Source organism: Oncorhynchus gorbuscha, linkage group LG04, assembly GCF_021184085.1.
Source record: "Oncorhynchus gorbuscha isolate QuinsamMale2020 ecotype Even-year linkage group LG04, OgorEven_v1.0, whole genome shotgun sequence".
NCBI lineage: Eukaryota > Metazoa > Chordata > Actinopteri > Salmoniformes > Salmonidae > Oncorhynchus > Oncorhynchus gorbuscha.
The window spans coordinates 43,276,248-43,301,318 of NC_060176.1; the positions used below are offsets into that span (position 1 = coordinate 43,276,248).

The 25,071-nt window shown below is 41.9% G+C and overlaps 1 protein-coding gene and 1 long non-coding RNA gene across 3 annotated transcripts; one reads left to right on the plus strand and one right to left on the minus strand.

Moving 5' to 3' along the window:
- Positions 1-3,308, plus strand: LOC124034109. The gene is made up of 3 exons (XR_006838520.1): positions 1-52; positions 397-457; positions 559-3,308. It is a non-coding gene; the product is annotated as an uncharacterized LOC124034109 (long non-coding RNA).
- On the minus strand, positions 1,073-24,716 carry LOC124034108 (glycerol-3-phosphate acyltransferase 3-like). Of its 2 annotated transcripts, none has more exons than XM_046346854.1 (14): positions 24,590-24,716; positions 10,356-10,523; positions 9,600-9,666; positions 7,900-8,048; positions 6,542-6,687; positions 6,233-6,307; positions 6,002-6,091; positions 5,724-5,817; positions 4,571-4,686; positions 2,964-3,019; positions 2,598-2,683; positions 2,335-2,463; positions 2,064-2,143; positions 1,073-1,899 (listed from the first exon to the last, which is right to left on the minus strand). In XM_046346854.1, exons 2-14 carry the CDS (start codon positions 10,497-10,499, stop codon positions 1,785-1,787), a joined length of 1,347 nt encoding a protein of 448 aa, XP_046202810.1. In that variant the 5' UTR covers positions 10,500-10,523; positions 24,590-24,716; the 3' UTR covers positions 1,073-1,784. The 2 variants fall into 2 exon arrangements, with proteins under 2 accessions (XP_046202810.1, XP_046202811.1); XM_046346855.1 differs by having other exon boundaries at positions 24,524-24,609.
- Between the last annotated feature and the right edge of the window lie 355 nt (positions 24,717-25,071).

The following is a 25,071-nucleotide window of genomic DNA, read 5'->3' on the forward strand; positions in this document are numbered from 1 at the left end:
GCATCTGGAAAGCCAGGCATGGAAGAAAGAGCACAATAGCACCATTTTGGGGGTAAGTGTCATCATTGTTAATAACAGGCCAAATATACAGTACATTTAAATGAACTGATGCAATACATCAACACTTTAGATCTTGTTCTGTGTTTTCACGTAGTTAAATAACATTTGCTTAGATGTTGTTCTGTGTTTTCACATAGATAAATAAGATTTGCTTAGATGTTGTTCTGTGTTTTCACATAGTTAAATAAGATTTGCTTAGATGTTGTTCTGTGTTTTCACATAGATAAATAAGATTTGCTTAGATGTTGTTCTGTGTTTTCACGTAGTTAAATAACATTTGCTTAGATGTTGTTCTGTGTTTTCACGTAGTTAAATAACATTTGCTTAATCTAAAAGCAGGATACCAGTCAACACCGTGCTGGTCCAGACGGAGAGAACATGGACACTTTCTCACCCAGTAAGTTAGTAAGGAAGAGGGAATTTCTTGCACCTTATATGCTAGTGTTAACATACATTTTTACCGAAATATGAATGACTTACTTGGTTCAACTCTTCCAGGTGTGAGCAGAGATCCTAACACGCAACAGAAGAATGGAGGCAGTGACGAAGGCAAAGCCTCAGGAAAACAAACCAACGAGAAGAGCTCGAAAAAATCCCAAACATGTACCCTTCTTTAGAGACACAGCACTATGAATGGGACGCCCAACACCACGTTTTACTTAGTGCCATATAATCCCATGGTATTGAGTCTTTATGATCACCCTAAGTTCTCTTCCTTGCCTGTTACTGTGATGAATCATAGAAACAACATAGGGAGAGGGAGAATATATGTTTTGAGGGGAATGACTGTGTAACTGCAATCCATGCCTATCACTTTGCCTACCGAACAATCGCCTTTTGTTATTATTGTACTGTTTGGCTCCCTTTCATAACCTATGTACGACTCGTGTCAACAGTACAGTAAGCAAAATATTTCAAAGCGTCAACTGACAAGTGTTTTTCTGATTCTGACTACCTCGTTCTGGTAGCTTAGCTTGCTAATGAACACACCACTAAAGAAAGAGAGAACAGCTGTGGGCTCATGTTTATTTCCAAACGATTGGCAGTAATGATTGATCGACAGGATTGATCAACTGGCTCTGAACGTTTCAGCAGCTCATACAATCATAAACGACAGAGGGGGGGGAACACGAAGACAAAATAAAATAACCTCAGATAGTCATCGCATAACCCTGACATTTAGAAGTTTGTGATCAAAAAGTCTCTACAGTCACAATTGCACTATTCACAAAGATTTTACAGTAATTTTCCAGCAGAGAATTAGAACAGTGTTTTTATAGCAGAAGAAGAAAGAGCTATTCAAAATCCCAAACGGATGCTATTGGACCTGACACCTCATCTCCTTTACAGTTCCGCTTCACTGTGTTGTCACAGTAGACGAGAGTAATTGTAATGCAATTGGCTAATCAGTTATAACCCTCTACAGTCCGCAACGCACTTTAAAACGGTTCATTCACTCGATGGCAGTCTAGTCCGGGGTCGTCAGCAGTGCAGTATTCAGGCAGTGATGGCCGAGCTCCTTTCCAAACTCCCAGATAAGAGCTTTTGGATGGGCCTACGCCCACCTTCTGTACACTGTGAAAGCTAAATGTATTCACGCCGCATGATCATGGGAGAAACCGAAATGCGGCGCGACCCCTGCCAAAGTAAAACTCCCGTCTCCAGCGGTCGCGATGTAGGTTGCTCGAGAACGAGCTGCCCTTTTCACATGTTCGAGGAGGGTGTCAGTCACTGTTACCGCTGCGCTCCTCCTCGCTACCCACCACCATGCTGCTGTACTTCCTCTGCTGCTCCTCTCTATACGTGTCCTTCACCTTAGCCCTCTTTAGGCCTCCGTCCCTACAGGGGAACAAACACGTGGTCTAGGAGATACGAACACAAAATAATCTGTGTGCAAGAGATACTGCAAATGTGTCCATTCTGAGGTGTAAGAGATGCATAGCAGAGGGCCAGTGTGAGACAGTTAGGATGCCATTCATAGTAAGATGGGAGGAGATTCTTACCAGGACAGGTCCACTAGTCCCCCCTGATGTGCGATGACAGACTTGACTCTGTTGGCAAACTGGACAGCATCCTCCCCTTCCTGAAAACATGCAATAAGTTAGTGGCACTTAGTGATTAATTGGTAGGTACTGTGTGTGTGTGTGTGTGTGTGTGTGTGTGTGTGTGTGTGTGTGTGTGTGTGTGTGTGTGTGTGTGTGTGTGTGTGTGTGTGTGTGTGTGTGTGTGTGTGTGTGTGTGTGTGTGTGTGTGTGTGTGGTGTTGTATACACACCTGTTGGTGCATGGCTGGCAGGTACCAGACGTTACAGACTATAGCCCAACTAGTCATCATCCTGAGCAGGTAGCTCACCATGTTGTACTTGGCACTGTTCCAGAACGCATCGCCAAACTGAGGGTCATACTGAGGGAGGGAGACAGAAAACCTCTTCAAATCTATGCTGACTTTGTCACGCAACTTTTCATTTGTCACGTCATCTTTGCATGATTTGGGGAAAAGTCAAATACTGAACAGAAGTACCTTACAGAGTACCTTACCTTGATGGCTACCGGGTATATCGTTCCTCCGATTTCAAAACTTCCCTTTTTGAACATCATGACAGATGTGTTGTTGATACAGGTCCCTGAGGAAACCACAAATATGGACTGCAGATAAAACATAACCAGAACGACCAGAGATATATAAAAGATCAAATCAAATTTCATTGGTCAGATAGGATCTCTATGATAACAACAACGCTCTCCAAAATCACAGATAAGGGAGAGAAATGCATTCTAGCAGATGCTACTCATATGTACAGGTATAGGATGACCTTACTGTACATAACCAATGCAACACCAATGCAGCTTATCCAAACCAATGCTAAACTCACTGACTTCATTCTACTCCATTGTAGCACTTACCTTCTGGAAAGAGCAATATAGGAAGCTTAGTCTTGTCATTCACGTGATCCCTCAACCTGTAAACATGAACAACAATTAGAAAACCTAACTTTATATCTGGGAGGAGCGTGAACATACATTATATGGTTTTAGTTAAAGCTATGTCCATACCAGGAAATCTTAGTATTAAATTATATCACCAATTGTCAAATGGCAATGACATTTATGTCAAATGGCAATGTCATTGGACTGGCATGAGGGTTTTATCTGGATAAGGAAATAAGATAGGTAATTACTTATGATTGTATTTGATGTGTATTATTGCGCTAAACAGGGCTCATCTGGAAAATGTATCTTGGTCTCAGCATTGACACCCTGTCAAAATAAAGGTTAAATAAAAAAGATATGACAGATTTATTTGCAGTGGTGTAAAGTACTTATGTTGTTTTTTGGGGGTATCTGTACTTTACTATTTATATTTGACAACTTTTACTTCACTACATTCCTAAAGAAAATATTGGGCCAAAAACCAGCAACAGTATGTGGAAACCTTGTGAAGACTTACAGAAAACATTTGACCTCTGTCATTTCCAACAAAAGGTATATAACAAAGTATTGAGATAAACTTTTGTTATTGACCAAATACTTATTTTCCACCATAATTTGCAAATAAATTAATTAAAAATCCTAAAATGTGATTTTCTGTCATAGTTGAAGTGTACCTATGATGAAAATTACAGGCCTCTGTCATATTTTTAAGTGGGAGAACTTGCACAATTGGTGGCTGACTAAATACTTTTTTGCCCCACTGTATTAGGGATTATATTTATGTAGCAGGTATAATAAATAATTAAATTATTAACGTAAACGTAAGTCCAACAAGGATCAGAAGAGACCTGTAAGGGAGAGAAATGTGTGTGCCTAAGAAAATACTGAGCACAATTAAACTGTGTTTGACCCGACCCGGCTAGAACTCTGAGAAACTTATGATAGGACAGGGAGTACTCCTCAAGGTGTCCCTAATCTCGGGGGAATGGAACAGTCGGCTGGGTAGTGATATACAGTGGTGAGAACTCTGGAGAAGAAGATAACTCACCTACTGTTCGTGTGTATGTATGTGCGTAAGTAAGGAGCATGGTATAAAATGGATGTCTTTGTATAATGGACTGGAGAGTGCTCTCATGAATAAACTTTTGGACTATTGTAAGCTGGGAACTCTTGTCTGTTTCATTTAAACCATGAACCTTACAAACTCTGGGTTGCAGAGAGTAGGTTAATTGAAATTTATGATCAGTGATAATGAAATTCTCATATCAAGTATATTTTAGCAATTACATTTACTTTTGTTTCTTAAGTATATTTAAAACCAAATACTTTTAGACTTACTCAAATACTACTTTACTGGGTGACTTTCACTTTTACTTCAGTAACTTTCTATTAGGGTATCAATACTTTTAATCAAGTTTGGCAATTAGGTACTTTTTCCACCACTGTTTATTGGTCTGTAGCAATTTTCCACAGGCATATCAGTGCTTGTCTGAAGAGTGTTGGCAGTCAGAATACCAGTGTATGGTGCCAGGAACATGTCCAACCCACTGGCTGATAAGATAGCAAACAGATAAGCTCACCTTTTGGTCACTAGGTGGCGATCTTTCATATCAGCTCTCTCAAACCAGATGTGAGGACAGGACCTCGCCATGGCCCTCTGCATCACTCCCATCAGACCCCCATGTGACTGGCCCACCTAAAACACATCAGATCAAATCACATCTAACGCCCCCATAATACATTTCACGGACAAATCATCTGAACAGGATTAAAGTTAGCAACAGATAAACTGAGACGGCACTTTCTTTATATGTCATCCATAAGCACAACATGCACTTTCATTGCCATGGTGATGATCATGACACCCAATTGTATTTATCTTTTAAACAAGACAATACTTTACAGTCAGCCCACCTTGAGACATGCCCCACTTACGTCAAACACTGGATGACAACCAACTTATTGCTTTTAAACTCTGACAGGACAGAAATGAAGCTACTTGGCTACAAGAAACTCACAAAGTGTCAGACCTCACTCCAAATATTTATGGTTGCCTCATTACACCAAACACGGTTGTTAAAAACCTTGGTGTTACCTTTGAGCCTGGTCTAACTTTTGACAACGCATATCCAAAACAGCATCTCAGGAACATTCCAGAATTAGACTACATGCAGCTCTGGCTTTGATCTCAAAACAAGTGCATCTATTCACGACCACTCACGCTGTAAACACAGTCCAGTTCAATGTGAATGGCACAGATCCATATATGGCAATGGTCTCCTTGCATATAAGCCTACTGCAGCTCTGATTGGTTATGCTGCACTGGTCTTTGTAGAGTATGGGCTGAGTGGTGTGTGTCAATGCAATATAATCCTACCCGATGCATTCTGCCTACAACAAAATCTCTTGCATCGTTAATTTTGCATACTAAGTCTTGCATAGTTTGTTTTGGTACATTGTATTGAAAGTGGCTAATATTGCATTGATTTGATCACAATTCCCACAGTAAAGGGAAATGTTGATGGTGTTAACTAAGGCGGAAAACTCTAGTGTGTAGTTCAATCTCCTGCTTCTCTGCACAGGTTGATATTTATTCTGCGCGGCAGTCCTGGGGGAGCTGCGTGCCCAAACATGTGTGCAGCTTAGAAGGAACGTTGATTATATAGGTATAAAAAAATATTTAAAAGTTGAGCTATTTCAAGTTAGGCTTATTTTCTGCTTTATTTCACATACCATGGCGTAACACCCATCGTTGCAGAGAATGACAATATCAATCGGGGAGGTGTGATTGGCCACACAGATTCCTCCTTTTCTGGGTCTGTTTTCTCTGTAAAACACAAGACAGAGAACACATGCAGACACACGGTAAAGTGGCAGACGTGCGTCTTACGTCAAAACAAAGCTCTGTGCACATATCACGAGGACCTCCCGTAGAGTCACTGGGGGACATGACGGTGTGTGTGAAAGCCTGCTGTGTTTGCATGTGTCAGAGGAGAGGGGCGTTCACCGACTTGTTGTGGTAGTGGATGGTGCAGGAGAGGCCTCGAGCACAGATCCTGTAGCACATCACATGGACCCACTCACTCAGCCAGGACTTGAGCCTAGAAAACACACACACACGGGCAAGCACGTAAGAAGCTACCATGAAGCTGATTAAATACAAAAATCAAACAAGACAAACGTCTCAGTTTTTTAAAAACAATACCGTGTGAACCTGTATATTCAAAGCAGTGTTATTGTACCTCCAGTTAGGGAGGAATCCTACAGCAGTGGTTCCTATCACCAGCCAGGTCAGGCCTATAGACGCCAGCATGATCCTGAAAGAAAACATTCGGACTCAGAAACATACACGAGACACGACAACACTGGTCCTGGATTAACGCACTGTCGAACGCTACGTGGTTTAAATCCTGGCTGTAAATCATGTCTATTCAGCAACATAAATGTCAGTCAGTGCTTGGTTTATGGATGTGAACCGTAAGAGAGCTAAGGCCTTATTAAAAAAAGGTGAGCACAGTGATGATGACTGATTTCACACTCTCAGTAATGACCTGAGCGGAGTCAGGATGCAGTAGCGTATGAACACGCCCAGGCCCCAGACCATGGTCAGTTTGAGGCTGATGTACTGGAAGTCGATGTTGGTCCGAGTTAGCAGGTTCCACGACACCAGCTCCTCTGACGAAAACCTCTGGGTCACCTGGAGGTCAGAGGAACAACATGAAAAACAATTTAGTAGGCCTACCTGTACAGAAAGTAAGTCTGGATTTTAAAAATTGATGTTGTACTCTTTTGCCCAATTCTGAATCAATGCCTATTTCCTGGGCCCTAAGCACTTCCTGATAGCCATTCAACGACCACGTTTACATGCGCAACAGTGTTCCGGGATAATAGCTCATATCCTGGTTAAGGTCTTATTCAGTATAACATGTTTACATGCAACTTTGATATATCCTGCTCACAGGGATCCCTGTAAACATGAATAAACAGAAAAGTCCTCATTTTCCCAGTGATGACGGAACGATTTTTTGAAGGGGGTGCTGAAAATAAAGCTAAGCCTTATTTAGATATCTTTCTGCTTATAATTTCCGGCATTAGGTCGGCTTCTGTCATTACTTGATCCTCTAGAATGCTAAATAAAGCCTTGCTCACCAGAATAATGTAATAAAATCGATAGAGGGAAAGCGGTAAAGTTCTCTTTCATTTCTGCTTCTCTTGTAGAGAAGACGTTTAGGGCCCGGCAAGATTTTCCACACAAAATGTCCAAATGGCATCGGTTTGTTGACCAGTTTCAGGGAAATTAAAAGATGTAATAACAATCCAACACGTTTCTGATAGTAACTCAGTCCATTTTGGAATATTATTTTAGTTGAAAGTGAAATACTGTCAGCTTTTATGTCGCAGAAGAAAATTGCACATTCACATTTCCTCAAGATGAAATAAATCAATAATATTTCTCGATTCCTGTTACTGAGACAGAATATACAGTTGGTCTATCATTTTACAGCAAGAAAACAACAGTAAACGGGATAAGATGTTTACATGCCAAAGTATCCGTCCAAGACCAGCATATCCCAGGCATCTTATTCGGGTTTCTCAAAACTGGGATACAAGCTTATTCGGGTTATTGCAAAACGGGATTATGACATTTGTATGCGTCAACTCACAACAGAATACTTGAGTATTCCGAATAACAACAGGATATTGGTGTGCATGTAAACGTGATCATTGATTTGAAAGGACTGGAGGGGTGTGCAGTAGGCAATAAATTACAAAACTCATCCTAGACTACCAGAGGGTTAGGTGAAGCTACAGGTTTGACTCATTTCTATTAGGGGCCCATCATGGAATGTCTGGGGTTAGGGAAACATTTGGAATTAGGCATCAATCTTATTCTAGCCTGTGGACTCACCTCATCCTCTACGATATCCTCGATGCCTCGTCTGTAGAAGTAGAAACAGTCGCTGAGGGTGAAGTCTCCCCCCACTGGTGGTTTGGGGCGACTGTGCCTTAACCCCCTCAGCTCCTCCTCCATAGAACCATCATCCCTCTGGACGAGGCCTGGGGAAAAACACACACGCTCAACTAATCCACCTCATCATTTTTAGATTGGATTGTATCATACCACATATTTGTATTTGATAAGGAGGATGATTCCGTGTTATATATTACCATTGAGAAAAGACAACATTGACAGTGTTACAAATCCTAGAATCAATAGGCTTAGAATTGTCATACATTTTGAATGAAAGGAGGACAAATTGGTCAAACCACTGTGGACTTGTTAGGAGCTGGTGAGGAAGGAAACGAATCAGAGGATTGCAACGCACTTGTGTCACTAACTCTCACACCGTTGCCCCATGTTGAGAAAACAAGATATCCTGGGCTGATATCTGAGTAATCATTATTTAAACTGATTTAAATCAATGAAATCCAGAGTTTATCACTGTGGGCAAGGCCTCACCAATAGAATTGTCATACAGAATCCATTTTAAATGACAGGCCATCAAACAGAGAACATGTGAGTGGCCTTGCACTTTACAAACTGGGACCACTTCAGATAACAGCTATCAGAGAGCCGTGTTCACTGATAAATGAGGCTCCTTTCTTTCCTTAAAAGGGCCTCCCTTTGTGTGTCTGTCATCGAGGTAATCACAGTTCTAGGATCAGATTACTCAACTCCAACCCAAAGTGTATCCCTCCCTCCAGCAGGTCTGAAGACAGTGGGATCAGCTAAGGATTCACTATCTGATAACACAGGACAAAGTCCAGGAGAGAGAGACCGAGTGACTGACTGACTGTGTTGAATTCAATCCACCCTTTGCTTTCTTTGAAAACTAGGCAAACTCTTTATTTTAGGAAAACTTCAGTACAGTACAAATGAGGGGTCTATGGTATCCATATAATACAGAAACCATCCTGCGAGTTGATATGCTAACAAATAAAAAGAGCACATTGATGTGCTGTGCTAGCGAGTGAACACCGCACTGCGAGTTTGATTGAATTGCCCCCCGACTAGCCTATATGACCGCTGATTGTGAGGGGAGGAATTGCGTCAGCCCGACAGATAGGCAGCAAGCCCAGCGCCACATAATACCGTATATCACATCGGAAATGCTCTGGGGACTGAGCTGGACCAAATACAGTCTTCTATTCAACAAACACTGCTCCAAGCCATCTCCCCTGCAATCCCCTGCCCAGCACTATAAACAGGTTTACACGGTCTCTAGGTTCTCAGAGGTATCGTTTTATATACATGTACCACTCCCTTACCGTTTAACGTGGCTTGGGCACATTGAGAAGCTGTATACTTCAAATGCAACCTATTATCAACTCGCAGTCAACCATTGACACCTGAGCGAAACTCATGTCAGGACTGATTTCCATGCACTCAACCCTTCTAACTACACTAACACACTTCATTTATTCTAGGGCACTTTACGTCTGAGCTTCTGAACACAGCAGATGAACAAGAGCGGATGTGAGTGGATGTCATTATCATAGCGCAATGAATAAATCAATCAATCCCTTCATCTTGCTATCCATCATTCAACCAATAAACCAATCAAATGAATCTATTGATCGGTGTGAGAGCTCTGCTCATGGACTCACTATTGAATGAGGAGGATTGGAGTATCCGCTGCGCTTTGTTGACTGTCTGGATCCTCAACGTGGCCCACTGGAGGACAGGAGAAATGAGAAACACCTTTAGCCTTTGACCTCTCACTCCCTGGACCCGCACAAGGACAGTAGAGAAAGGACACACACATTTACCCCTGAACTCTCATGCCAGAAAACCTTTCAATCACTGTCCAGAGGCTTATTCAGAAGGTCGTAAGGTTACAGGACAATTACAAGAAAATATAACAAATATTACACTGTAGAACATACATGCTTTTCTGTCAAAAAACATACATACATTCCATGTCTATACGTCACAAATGCAGAGTTGTGCTAATTGATTGTCGTGTACAGTAGACTTTCCCTACAGTAAATATTTGACAGCTTATCATGACAGCGCACTGACAATGCATTTCTTGTTCACGCATTCCTGAAACTGATACAATCTCCAATGTAAATAAAATTAAGGACCATGGCTAGCCAAGTCATGTGTACTGTATCTTATTATATTGTGTAGTATGAAAACAGCATACATTTAGGACACCAGGCTTATATTTAGAACATGACGCATAAGAAAAATTCAAGACAATTATAGACACATGCAGCTGTGCACCTCATATTGTCTGAGTGAGGCAGTTTACCAGCCTTTAAACAGTGTGTAGGTATTAGAATTCCTCTTTCCCAGTTGTTGTACCATTGTGCGAGTAAATGTTTGATGATGGCAACTTCTGGACAGACACATTTTACCTCCAAGATTTTGACCAGGATCTTCATGTATGTCTCGGAGATGCCCAGGGAGAAGCCAAACATTGCAGGCACCATGAGAAGACCCACAATGAGGCAGACCCACACCTTCAGCCCTGCCAGGACAATGGCCCAGAAATCCTCCATCGCTACAGATCTCTCTCTGTCACCCTGCGGGATATAGAAACAGGAGAAAGATGATAATAATAGTAGTAGTAGTAGTAGTATACACATAGGGGGCTAGGGGACACCCCACCTCTTTAAGGAATACCTAGGATAGGATAAGTAATCCCTCTCACCCCCCTAAGTTTTAGATGCACTATTGTTAAGTGACTGTCCCACTGGATGTCATAAGGTGAATGCACCAATTTGTAAGTCGCTCTGGATAAGAGCGTCTGCTAAATGACTTAAATGTAAATGTAAAATGGACATAAATACACACAACATTCAACCAAGCGTGTCAGAGTTACCTTCCTTTTAGCTGATTTTAGCAATGCTAGTATTTACACACGAGCGTTGCTAGAAATTGGCTTGCAAAAAAACGGAATAGTCCACCAATTGTCCATAGGGTTGGTCCGTGTGCAGGCGGGAAATGGAGAAAAAACATCTAATAGAGCATAAATTAAACAGACTTTCCAAATGTGGGTCTGTTGTAGAGCCACTTCCTCGCCGTTTACCTTATGTCAAAATAAAGAAGTCCGGCACGTGCACCATAACTGCAAAAAAGCAAGAACTTGTGGGGGACTTTTATTTTGGAATGAGGTAAGCAGAGAGAAACTGAACCATGCTGAGGAACTGCATGGGTCTACAACAGACCCCCTGTAATTATACGTTCCATTAGATGTTTTTTCCTCAAATTCTCCTCTGCATAAGGACCGAGCCTACAGGCAATTGAGAGAGTAAGTTGACATTTTATTTTATTTAACTTCTGGAAAACGATTCCTTTTTTTTCAAGCTAATTCGCAGCAATGCTAGTGTGTAAATACTAGTGTTGCTAAGAGCAACTACCTCTCCGTATGTAAGTGTACTTTAGCCCATGTCTGGCATGCTGACTGGTCTTTTATGACACAGGAGTTCAGGATGTTGTTGGTTCAATATCTGACAGTACTACCTCAATTGCTACAGTTAAAGATATAGTTCACCCAAATTATATACCCTGTAAGCAGTTTATGGGCAGGGTTGGGTAGTTACTTTCTAAATGTAATCTGTTGTTACCAGTTACCTTTCCAAAAGTGTAATCATTAATGTAATTTTTGGATTACCCAAACTCAGTAATGTAATCTGATTACATTGTTACTTTTAGATGACTTTCCCCTTTTAAGAGGCATCAGAAGACAAAAATGTTACCAAATAGAATGACATCTATTGCAGGATAAATCAATGTTAAAGTTTACATCATGGGCCATATATGCATGTTACATGGATGGGTTGGTTATGTAGGCTTCTTCTAACCCATGGCTTTCAACTACATATAATAATACAATGAAATGATATCTTCACATTAAAAAAAGTCCATCAGAATTCAATTCATTCCAAAAAATGTTAGAACCCTTGATCTTCAAGAATAGGACTTGGAAATATGGAAGAATAGATTAGCCAAATGTTTTACCTGAGCATGACCCCAAAACTAAGGACATATTAGCCAGCACTACTCTGTTGTTTATGATTATATTGTCATGGAGGACTAGGCTACCTGATTCAAGGTGACAAATAAATGCTGCACTCATGGAATGACATGCTTTGAGCACTATTGAAAAGTGCAGTTTACATGTGAAAAATGAATTCCATAAGCTGCATTTGCTATAGGCCTATTGTTTACCTTTTTGTTGGTGACACTTTGATATCTTGATAATATGCAGCTGTTTAAAGGACAAATCCACAGATGAAACAACCAAATGTCCACCCCGCCTCGGTTTGGTAAAAAGGGTAGGGATAGGGATAGGCATGGAGAAATATAACCACACTTAGATTAATAGACAGGGCTATGGATGCAAGGACAGACTGTCCATTGTCACAAATATTACCGAAGGTGACTCCCCTTCTTGTTCGGGTGGCGCTCGGCGGTTGTCGTCGCCGTTCTACTAGCTATCACCGATCCGTTCTGTGTTCCTTTGGTTTTGTCTGATTGGTATCACCTGTTTCTTGTTTGGTTGTTAGGGTGTTTGGTTGTTGGTTTGTTCAGCCCGCTTCTGTTTCGTGCGAGCTTGTCCGTCTGTTTTGTGTTAGTGTATTTTGTTTGCATTTTCGGGTTTCGCGCTGTCCGTTAATATTTCTGTTAATTTGTTTTACTACTTTTGTTCATGTTATTTTTCCTGGACATTAAAGCGTGTTTTTCCCACATCCTTTTGCTCTCTGCGCCTGACTCCACACCTCTTCACTCATTAATCGTAACAGAAGCCCGCACCACGATATGGAGTCAGCAGGAGCAGCGACCACTCCTCTTCCCACGATGGAGGAGAGAGTCCTTCATCACACGTCCATCCTCCATCGCCTAGGATCAGCAATGGATCAAATGATGGAGTGGATGGATCGTTGGGAGAGGAACGGTCTCCCTACTACCCCACCGACCCTCCCACCAGCAACTCTACCATCTCCTACATCTGGATCCGGTTCAGGCGCTCTGCGCATTACGCCTCCGAGGGAGTACGATGGAGCAGCGATGGGGTGCCAGGGATTCCTGCTTCAACTAGAACTCTACCTGGCCACCGTTCGGCCGGCTCCCTCGGACGAGGAGAGCGTGTGTCCTCATCACATGCCTTACGGGTAGAGCCCTTGAGTGGGCCAATGCGGTCTGGAACGGGCCCGACTCAGCGAAGGGCAATTACCCGGACTTCACCCGCCGTTTCAGGGCCGTGTTCGATCACCCTCCAGAGGGTCGAGCGGCGGGTGAGAGGTTGTTCCATCTCAGACAGGGGACGAGGAGCGCGCAGGACTTCGCGCTGGAGTTCCGGACCTTTACAGGTGTAGCCTGAGAGAGGACGTCCGCAGGGAGCTGGATTGTCGGGACACTACACTTAGCCTGGATGGACTGATAGACCTGTTGATCCGGTTGGACCATCTGCTAGCTGCTCGCGGACGTTCTGAAAGGGTCCTGTCAGTTCTACCTCCTGACCCTCCTGCTCCTATCCCGATGGAGCTAGGAGGGACCGCGTCTAGGGAGATTGGAGGAGGAAGCTCCTCCTGTACCAGTTGTGGCCGGAGAGGGCACACGTCTGGTCGGTGCTGGAGGAATTCATCTGGGAATCGAGAAGGCAGGCAGAACACTCCTCGGTCACCCCAGGTGAATAAGCACCACACTCTCCCAGAGTTTCCTGTTGGTCACATGTTCTTATTTGTTTCCTTAATTATTCTCCTTCTCTCCAGCATAAGGCACTGGTAGATTCAGGAGCAGCTGGAAACTTTATAGATTGCAGACTCGCTCAGAGGTTGAGGATTCCTTTAGTAAAAGTAGAACCCCCTTTTCCCGTGCACTCTTTAGATAGTCGACCATTAGGGTCAGGGCTGGTGAGGAAAGCCACAATTTCGTTGGAGATGATTACGCAGGGGAATCACAAGGAGCGAATTAGTTTGTTCCTTATCGATTCACCTGCGTTTCCAGTGGTGCTGGGGATTCCCTGGCTAGCTATTCATAATCCTACGATTTCGTGGAAACAGGGAACTCTCCAGGGGTGGTCTGAGTGTTCAGGCAGGTGTGTAGGGGTTTCAATCGGTGCGACAACGGTGGAGAGTCCAGACCAGGTTTCCACCATGCGCATTCCAGCTGAGTATGACAATTTGGCTACTGCTTTCAGTAAAAAGAAGGCGACCCAATTACCACCCCATCGACAGGGGGATTGCATGATAAACCTCCAGGGTAACGCTGCACTCCCCAGGCGTCATGTGTATCCTTTGTCCCAGGAGGAGACGGTGGCGGCTATGGAAACATATAATCACCGAGGCTCTGGGACAGGGGTACATTCGGCCCTCCATGTCACCTCGAGTTTCTTTTTTGTGAAGAAAAAGGATGGTGGTTTGCGTCCGTGTATTGATTGTAGAGGTCTAAATTCCATCACGGTGGGTTTTAGTTACCCACTACCTCTCATTGCTACGGCAGTGGAATCATTTCACGGAGCGCAGTTCTTCACGAAACTGGATCTCAGGAGTGCGTATAATCTGGTGCATATTCGGGAGGGAGATAAGTGGAAAACTGCATTTAGCACTACTTCTGGCCATTATGAGTACCTCGTCATGCCATACGGTTTAAAAAATGCTCCAGCTATATTTCAATCCTTCGTGGATGAGATTCTCAGAGACCTGCACGGACAGGGTGTAGTGGTGTATATTGACGACTGCTGGAGCATGACCTGTTTGTGAAGGTTGAGAAATGTGAGTTTTCCAAATGATCAGTTTCCTTCCTGGGTTATCGCATTTCCAGCTCTGGGTTGGTAATGGAAGGTGACCGCGTAAAGGCTGTGCGTAATTGGCCGACTCAGACCACGGTAAAGGAGGTGCAGCGGTTCTTGGGGTTTGCCAATTACTACCGGAGGTTTATCCGGCGTTAGGGCCATTTAAAGTCCTGAGGAGAATAAACGAGGTTTGTTATCGATTATTACTTCCTTCGTATTATCGTATTAACCCCTCGTTTCATGTGTCTCTTCTCAGGCCGGTGGTAGCTGGTCCCATGCAGGACGGTGAGGTTCCGGAGGTTCCTCCGCCCCCTCTGGACATCGATGGGTCCCCGGCGTACACGATACGAGCTATTCTGGACTCGAGACGCCGGGTGAGGGGCTTGCAGTACCTCGTTGACTGGGAGGGGTACGTCCGGAGGAGAGGTGCTGGGTTCCGGTGGGGGATGTTCTAGATCCATCTATGTTGAGAGAGTTCCATCGCCTCCGTCCGGATCGCCCGGCGCCTCGGCCCCCGGGTCGAGGCGAATATTACCGAAGGTGACTCCCCTTCTTGTTCGGGTGGCGCTCGGCGGTCGTCGTCGCCGGTCTACTAGCTATCACCGATCCGTTGTTCTGTGTTCCTTTGGTTTTGTCTGATTGGTATCACCTGTTTCTTGTTTGGTTGTTAGGGTGGGGTTATATAAGTTTGTTCAGCCCGCTTCTGTTTCGTGCGAGCTTGTTCGTCTGTTTTGTGTTAGTGTATTTTGTTTGCATTTTCGAGTTTCGCGCCATCCGTTAAAATTTCTGTTCATTTGTTTTACTACTTTTGTTCAAGTTATTTTTCCTGGACATTAAAGCGTGTTTTTCCCACATCCTTTTGCTCTCTGTGCCTGACTCCACACCTCTTCACTCATTAATCGTAACATCCATGATATAAAAATAATTGTTCAAATCATGTTGAGGTTATACAGTGTTTGTTTACATTTACTATGTTTACAAACATTGGAGAAAAACAAGCTCATATTTTGGGTTCTCATGAGGTGCAGCAGTTGAACTAAGCTCATGAGGCATTTATAAGTAATTTTCTTCAAGAATCATATATATACACACACATGTACACACACAATAAAAAAAATGGACGTAGCAACTACAGAGAGCCCCTTTAAGTATATCAAAACTGTACAAGTTTGAGCATGTGTCCATTAGGCCTATGAATAATTTTTTTATCCACATGAATTAGACTGAGCAACAAAAGCCCCACTTTTATTCCATAGGCTGGGATCCGCATTACGCAGCCGTTTCAAGAGCGCATTTTTCTGACTGTCCACGGGTTTCCAAAACAATGATTGATTAGCAGCTTAAACTTCTTGAATTCAACCATTATTGGGTTCAAATACACATTTAGATTTGTGAACAGCCATCCACAACAACCACAATCCCGTAAGGCGCAAATAGCTAAATGAGAGCAGCAGTGTGATTCACATCAATGCACTATGTAGATATCAATAATAAGTGATCTAGTTATGGTAAGGGGTGAAATAAGTATAGCCAGTTATAATTGTAATGGTTTATCAGATTATTTAAAAAAGATCAGTCTTTACGTGGCTAAAAGAAAAGGAATATAACATATACTGTTTACAGGAAACTCACTCTACATCCTTATATTAAGATAGGAGGAGATACTGTAACGGCGTTCTTCTCTGACGAAGAGGTAGAATAAGGATCGGACCAAAATGCAGCGTGGTGGTTACTCATGTTGTTTAATGAAAGTGAACGAGACATGAAATAACTTATAATATTACAAAACAACAAACGGAACGAGAAAACCTATACAGCCTGTCTGGTGAACAACTACACAGAGACAGGAACAATCACCCACGAAAACACACAGAATATGGCTGCCTAAATATGGTTCCCAATCAGAGACAACGATAAATCACCTGACTCTGATTGAGAACCGCCTCAGGCAGCCATAGACTAATTAGTCACCCCACAACACTCCAAGACAAAAAACACACCACAATAACCCATGTCACACCCTGGGCTGACCAAACAAATAAAGAAAACGCAGAATACTAAGACCAAGGCGTGACAGATACGTAGAAAAGCAGTATGGGTGGTGAAATACATTTTCTGTTATGGACAAAGGAACTCAAAATGTGTGATGATATTCATTAACAAGAATGTTAATCTGAATGTGCAAATTGTCACGACAGATTTCCTCCTCTTCCTCTGAAGAGGTGAAACAAGGATCGGACCAATTTGCAGCGTGGTAGGTGTCCATGATTTAATAGGGAAAACTGAACATGAACACAAATACAAAATAAAGTGAACTGGCAACGAAACAGTCCCGTGACACACAGACACAGGAAACAATCACCCACAAAATACCCAAAGAACATGGCTGCCTAAATATGGTTCCCAATCAGAGACAACAATAAACACCTGCCTCTAATTGAGAACCAATCTAGACAACCATAGACTTACATAAACACCTAGACTAGAAAACACCCCATAAACATGCAAAACCCCTAGACCAGACAAAACACATAAATCCCCCATGTCACACCCTGACCTAACCAAAATAATAAAGAAAACAAAGATAACTAAGGCCAGGGCGTGACACAAATTGTCAGGAATGATTCGCAAGGAAGGTGGATCTTTTTTAATATGAAAGTGGCCGAAAAAGAGATTTGGCTCATTAATCTAGATGGTCCAAATCAGGATGATCCATACTTCTTCGAAAATATTTTTACCAATTTATTGAACTTACAGGCAGCAAATGATCAAATCATTAAAGTGGTAGACTAACACAGTGTTAAGTATGTCAATGGACAGTAAAGGAAATCACCCTACAAACTATCACGACCGTGCCCTTAAGGAAATTACAAATATTATGGACACATTAGAAATAGTGGATATTTGGAGACTAAAAAACCAGACCTAGTGAGATATACATGGAGGAGACTTAGCCAAGCTAGTTGTCTTGACTACTTTGTCTCTTTCACACTTACGTTAAAAGGTTAAAAAAGTTCTCATAGGAGACGGAATGCGATTGGATCACCATCTAATTGGCCTTCACATAACTCATAGAATTTCCACGTGGACATTGAAAATGTAATCAAATTTTACTGGAGGACAACTTATTTTTAACTAAGACAAAATCATTTATAACTGAATTTTTCCAGCATAGTATAAGGTCATAAAATCCCCTTACTTTTTGGGAAACATTTCAAATGTACCTTCAGAGCTCATTGAGGTCATTAAATTCAATATTCATCAATAATAAAAGGGCAGTTTCTGGCTAAAGACAGGACTAACAAGGGAAATACATTAACTAATAGTACAGGTAGATAGCAATAAAAACAATACTACAGAGATACAAAATAAGTTTGAGGAAAAACAAAGAGAACTAGAGGGACTTATTCAAGAACGATCTAATGTAATCTATTATAAATATAAAGCAAACTGGATGGAATATGGAGAAAAATGCACTAAATTCTTTCTGAATATCCAACACAGGAATGCTAACAAAAATCATTTACAGAAACTCGTTACTGAAAACTGAGTCATCTATGATTCTCCGAATGATAATTTTAAAAAACGAAGCTAAATAGATGTTCTCTTTTCCGTCTCATCCTCTCCCACTGAATGAAGATTACGGTAAGGAATTCGTTCCAAATAATACAAAAAAATGTAATTAACAAATGTAAAGAAAGGTCAATGCGAAGGCCAAATTACAGAGGAAGAACTTTGAGGCTATTAAATCCTTTCAGTCTGGAAAAACTCCAGGTCTTGATGGCATACCGGTAGAGGTATATCAAGCCTTTTTGATATACTAAAAGCTCCATTGTTAGATTTTTTAACTACTCCTATAGAAATGGTAGTCTGTCAGTTACTCAGCAGGAAGGTCTGATTTCACTATTATTAAAACAAGACCCAGATGGCAAATATAAAGATCCAGTCTATCTAAAAAAAAATGGAGGCCCCTTACACTTCAATGTTGTGATGCAAAAATACTACCGAAATGCACTCCGAATTAAAAAGGTTTTATCAGGTATTGTTCATCCTGATTAGGCAGGTTTTTTTACATGGACGATACATTGGATATAATATACACCAAGAAACATCTAAGAAGCAAGGCCTGGTATTATAGCAAAGTTTGAAAGGGCATTGATAAAGTGAGACTGGATTTTATTTATAAATGCCTGGATTTTTTCAATTTCAGTGATTCTCTTATAAAATAGGTAAAAGTAATGTTTAGCAACCCCAGGTGTAAAATAGTAAATAACAGCTAGTTCTCAGAGAGTGTTGAATTGTCAAGAGGAGTTAAACAAAGGTGTCCGCTGTCCCCGTATCTATTCGTTATGGCCATCGAAATTCTAGCTATTAAAGTCCGATCCAATAACAACATTCGAAGATTAGAAATCCAAGGCTTAAAAACAAAGGTGTCCATGTATGCCGATGACTCAAGTTTTATATCAAGTCCACAAGCTAGATCCCTGCAATGTCTCCTTGAAGATCTAGACAACTTCTCTGGTCTCTCTGGACGAAAACCTAATTATGGTATGTGTACAATATTACATATTGGATCTTTAAAAAATACAACTTTTACATTACCCTGCAGTTTACCTATAAAATGGGCTGACGTTGAAGTAGACATACTTGTTACTCATTTCACAAAATATATAAATAAGCTCTCCACAACGAATTTCAATAGAAAACTTAGACAATATCCTGCAACCATAGAGGTAAATACCTGTCTATTTATGGAAAAATTGACAATATCCTGCAACCATAGAGGTAAATACCTGTCTATTTATGGAAAAATTGCCCTGATGAACTCCTTAGTCATATCTCCGTTTACTCACTTACTTATGGCGCTGCCTACTCCTGATGATTCGTTTCTCAAACCATATGAGCAAAAAAATACTTCGCTTTATCTGGGACGCTAATCCAGACAAAATAAAGTGTGCCTATCTATATAATGAATATGAATTGGGTGGGTTGAGAATATTAAATATAAAAACACTAAACATCTCTCTAAAAGTTTCAATTTTCAAACATTTTACTTGAACCCTAAATGGTTTTCAAGTAGATTACTAAGAAAAGTAATTTTGCCTTTGTACAGATTGCCATGTCTCATTTTTGATTCATTGAAAAATGATACTTTTTTCAAAGTATCTCTCTTTTTCAAACAAGCATTGCAGAGCTGGCTACAATTTCAACTTCATCCCCCCTGAAAAGATATAACAAATATTACAACAAATATTATGGCTGAACTCAAATGTGCTGGTTGGGAAAGATGTTTGAAAAGGGTTTTCTATTTCTTAGTTTTTTTGCCGTGTGGTTCCCAATCAGAGGCAACTGTTTATCGTTGTCTCTGATTGGGGATCACATAATAGTTGACATTCTCCTTTTGGTGTTTGTGGGATCTTGTTTTTGTTTAGCTCTATGAAGCCTGCAGAACGTGACGTTCGTTATTCTTTTGTTGATTTTTTGTTTGGTGTTCACAGTAATTAAAGAATCATGAACACTTACCACGCTGCACCTTGGTCTCCTTCTGACGACAAACGTTACAGAAGATCCCACCACAAACAGACCAAGCAGCATGGTCTTTAGGACTGGACATGGGAGGACAGCCTGGATGGCAAAGGATCCTGGACGTGGGAGGAGATCCTGGCCGGAAGGGATCGCCTCCCATGGGAACAGGTGGAAGCAGCGAGGGAGTCATGGCAACGAAGCAAGCACGAGAGGCAGCCCCCCCCCAAAAAAATTGGTTGGGGCACACGGGGAGATTGGCGGAGTCAGGTTGTAGACCTGAGCCAACTCCCCGTTCTTACCATGGGGAGAGAATGACTGGTCAAGCACCGTGTTATCCGGTTCTGCGCACTATGCCTTCGGTGTGCAGCCACAGCCCGGTGCGCTCTGTGCAAGCTCCCCACAGTGGTCGTGCTAGAGTGGGCATTCAGCCAGGACGGATTGTGCCGGCTCAGCGTTCCTGGCCTCCGGTGCGTCTCTTCGGCCCAGGTTATCCTGCGTCAGCTCTACGTACGGTGTCCCCGGTTCGCCAGCAAAGCCCAGTGCGGCCTGTTCCTGCTCCCCGCACTTGCCGTACTAAGGGGGGTATCCAGCCAGGACGAGTTATGCCAGATCTGCGCTCCAGACCTCCGGTGCGCCTCCACGGCCCAGGATATCCTGCGCAGGCTCTGCGCACTGTGTCTCCGGTGCTTCTGCACAGCCCAGTGCGTCTGGTGCCAGCACTCCACACTCACCGAGCTAGAGTGGGTATCCAGCCAGGACATGTTGTGGCAGCTCCACTCACTAGGCTGCCAATACGTCTCCTCAGTCCAGGGGGAACCTGTTCCGGCTCCACGTTCGAAGCCTCCAGCGACGATCCCCGGCCCGAAGCCTGCAGCCTTTTATTCTTTATTTTGGTTAGGCCAGGGGTGTGACTAGGGTGGGCATTCTAGTTTCTTTATTTCTATTTCTTTGTTTATTGCAGAGTGTGCTTCCCAATCAGAGGCAGCTGTTTATCGTTGTCATTCTCCTTTTGGTGTTTGTGGGATCTTGTTTTTGTTAGCTCTGTGAAGCCTCGTTATTCTTTTGTTGTTTTTTGTTTGGTGTTCTGAGTAATTAAAGAATCATGAACACTTACCACGCTGCACCGTGGTCTCCTTCTGACGACAAACGTTACAATGATATTGTAAATTGGAATGGTTGAGTTGTGTCTTTCATGGAGTTATCAGGATTGTACAGGAAGGTCTACTCAATCCAAAGTACAACCAATTGATTACAGCATTACCCCAAAAATGGAGGAGGTAGGTGGCAGCGGGATGAGGTAGGGAACCGGTCAGTCTGACCAATGTAAAGGATACAAACTGGTTGAGGAATAAAAATAGCATAAATAGGAAAGTATACCAGTTTCATTTGAGGACCAGAATGTTGACAACTGTGCCATACAGATTGCAAAATAGTTCGGAAGAGATTTATGATGTACCAATTCCATGTTCCAAGGTGTATGAGTTGATTTATAAAACGACGTAAGATTCAAGACTGTGCTTTTCAGCTAAAATTATTATATAGAATTCTTGCCACCAACAAAATGTTAAATATTTAGGGCATAAAATCATCGAAACTCTGCAGATTTGTTTGTGAGGATAGAGAATCAAAAGACCATTCATTTTTGTATTGCCCTCAGGTAGCCTGTTTCTGGTCTCAGGTTCAGGAATGGCTGAAAATGCACAGCATTTATCTAAAAATTGACCCTAGAAATAGTACTGTTAGGAGATCTGGAGAGACCGGGTCAGTCAATCAGTAATACTCTTAGTACAAGTATTTATCTTCAACTCGCAATCTGTGGATTCTATTTGATTAGATAGATAGAAATGGTACGTTAAACATCACAGCATAGTTGAAAGATATATGGTGCATAGAAATCCGAAGAGGGTGGCCAGCAGAGATAGGTGGGATGAGCTGAGGGAAGCTGAGGGTTGGGATGTGGAATCGAAGACAAGTGGGAGTGGAGTTGCTGGGCGGAAGATAGAATGATGGTCAAAGATAAAAGTATAAAAAATAAAGTACAAATATAACATAATAAAAAGTATGTTTGAATGACCGTGTTTTTACAGCTAATGCCGGTTTGCCTGAGGCTGATGCCGTGCAGAGGTTTGTACACATGCATATATATACACACACTCTCATTCAAATACACACATACACGGACACACACACATGTAAATAGTGACAGACATGCACTCAAACATATACAGTTGGCCTTGCTGTTATGATTTTAGTTGTCCTTGATGTGCTTTGTTTTTTTTCTGTTTTCCATAGTCTTTTGCCTATTTAGTTCATTTTCTTGGTTGTTGGTGCATTGGGAGGGTTCTTGGGGGTGGGGAATGGAATAAAAAAAATATGTTCTTGGGGGGGACTGCGGGAGGGGTCTCAGATGGTTGATGGGCTGCTATTGGGGAACAGTGGAGGGGGATCTTGGGGGGGTTCAGGTCCCCGTTTTTTGGCCTTGTGGGAGATCTGTCGACATGCCCTTGAGCAGGGCATTGACCATGGATACTTCTGTGTGTCGCTCTGAATGGGAGTCTGTTGGATGACTGCTGTGGTGTAGTTGTTGAGCAGCTTCACTGCAAGTATATTGTATGTTTTGGATTCAATAAAAAAATAAGTGATATCCGTATTGCCAAAGAATACAACACTGCTGTCATCCTTACCTCGAAGTGTTTATTCAAGTTGGATAATCTTTGGGTTTCGATACCATTGGAAGACATAGCTTGGACTGAAGCCTACAAAAGCATATTCCTGCGATCCATCAAACACATTTGTTATGTGATCATAGTAGTCTCTGATTTGTGGTCAGACTTGCTTAGGTGGAACAAACATAAAAACGTGAGCCTTTTTTTCAAGGTTGATTTGAATGTTAGAGAAAACCGAGAAGTGTCAAGGATTTTTTTCCGCAAACATCCTTTCTGAATTTAAAAGTAATCCTCGAAGTAATCATCTAGTTTTTCAAAAGTATCTGTTATCTGATTACAATATTTTTGCTGGTAACATAACGCATTAGTTACAGTTCATGTAACGGGTTACATGCAATCAGTTACTCCCCAACACAATCTATGCGCATGCTTTGATCAATGATGCTTTGGACTAGCTCTTGTTCAGCAAAGAGGGCTCCCTCAGTTGAAGCATTAACGACGGCGTGGGACTGTCTACTGTGCAACAGTCCCGACGCTCTGTCTACACGTTAATAATCCTCGCTTGCGATACGGTTTTGGAAACCTTTGGAAGTTTGCTTTCAAAAATCAAGAAAGATGTTTCATTAAACAAAAGGTTCAATTACTACACACATTTATAAGGTTTAGTTTCCCACACGATCATATTTCCATGTTACAGCGCTTGTTTACGGAAGAGAGGCGAGGCCACCTGTTCTAATTAGCTATCTTGTCTCCGAATACCTGTTTGGAACAAGTGTTGTGAGTACTAATTGGCTGCAACTGTATTACAACAGTGTACAATAAGTGTATATTTAGCATTTGTGAAAATGTTTTGAGGTGATATGAAAGTATAAGCCTTTGTTTCTAAAACCGTATAGTAATTAAGAATCCATTCAAGTTTAGACAAAGTAATGGCTGTCAACGCCTGTTTACCAATGAACATAACATTTAATAAGGTCATTGGATGTTACAAGGAGTAGGCTTGTCTACACTCCTAAACAGTACATCTTGGGCTAGCTTTTGACATGAAATGTGAAAAATACCAATAGACATATTGACTTGGTAGACAAATTGACTCTGCCACAAAAGCATAGACCGCTGTCTTGTCCATAGACTGCTTACTGGGTAAAGAAACCAACCTGTCATTTTGGTTTTGGGGCGAATGATCCCTTTAACTATAGGCTAGATAAGGTAGAAAATGATACAACTAAGATTCAGGAAGAACACAGAACACGGGCTCACGGAAGGTTCGTATGTGACTACGTAAAGCTGAATGAAACAATCATGAATAACATAGCAAGGTTCAATTTGACCAAACGCAAAATGAGCGTTCATCAACACATCCAAGGCGCATGTCTAAAACAGCAACACGTGACGATTTCAAAAGCGATAGAAAATAGCCCAACGTTTAATTATATGTTAATGTTGGTAGGCTGAGTGGTCAATGACATTTAAAAGAAAGCCTACCAACTTAATTTAGCTTGAACATATACGCACGTCATCAAAAACCTAATTCAACAACAATAGTCAATCATATTAATTAACAGTCAAATTAATATACAACTTCACCAAATACCTAAACAAAGAACCGTGGGCGAATCTTCCAGACCTGGCCGGACAACCTGCGTGTAGTGGATCTTACCTTTCAAACTTCAGTCCATACTACCATGCCCTTCCCTGTTGTAGAACTCATACAAATAACTGTGACTGAGGGTGAGACGGCAAGCCACCGCTGTAGTGAAAGCGCGCCTACATGTAGAACAGCGCCATCCATTGGCCAAATAAAATAAACGTTTATTGGTCATATACGCATATTTGCAGACGTTATCTCAGGTGCAGCGAAATTATTGTTTTTCTAGCTCCAAAGGTGCACTAATACCTAGCAATAAAAAAATATATACATGCAATCCATAAAAATAAACAAATACGTTATGAAGGATGAGCCATGATTAGAATACAGTAAATACATACAAAGTGGGTATAGCATGTAAACATTATTCAAGTGACCAGTGTTCAATGACTCTAGGCACATAGGGCAGTATGTAGTATGTAGCGCACATAGGGCAGTAGTCTCTAAGGTGCAGGGTAGAGTACTGGGTGGTAGCCAGCTAGAACAATGACGAA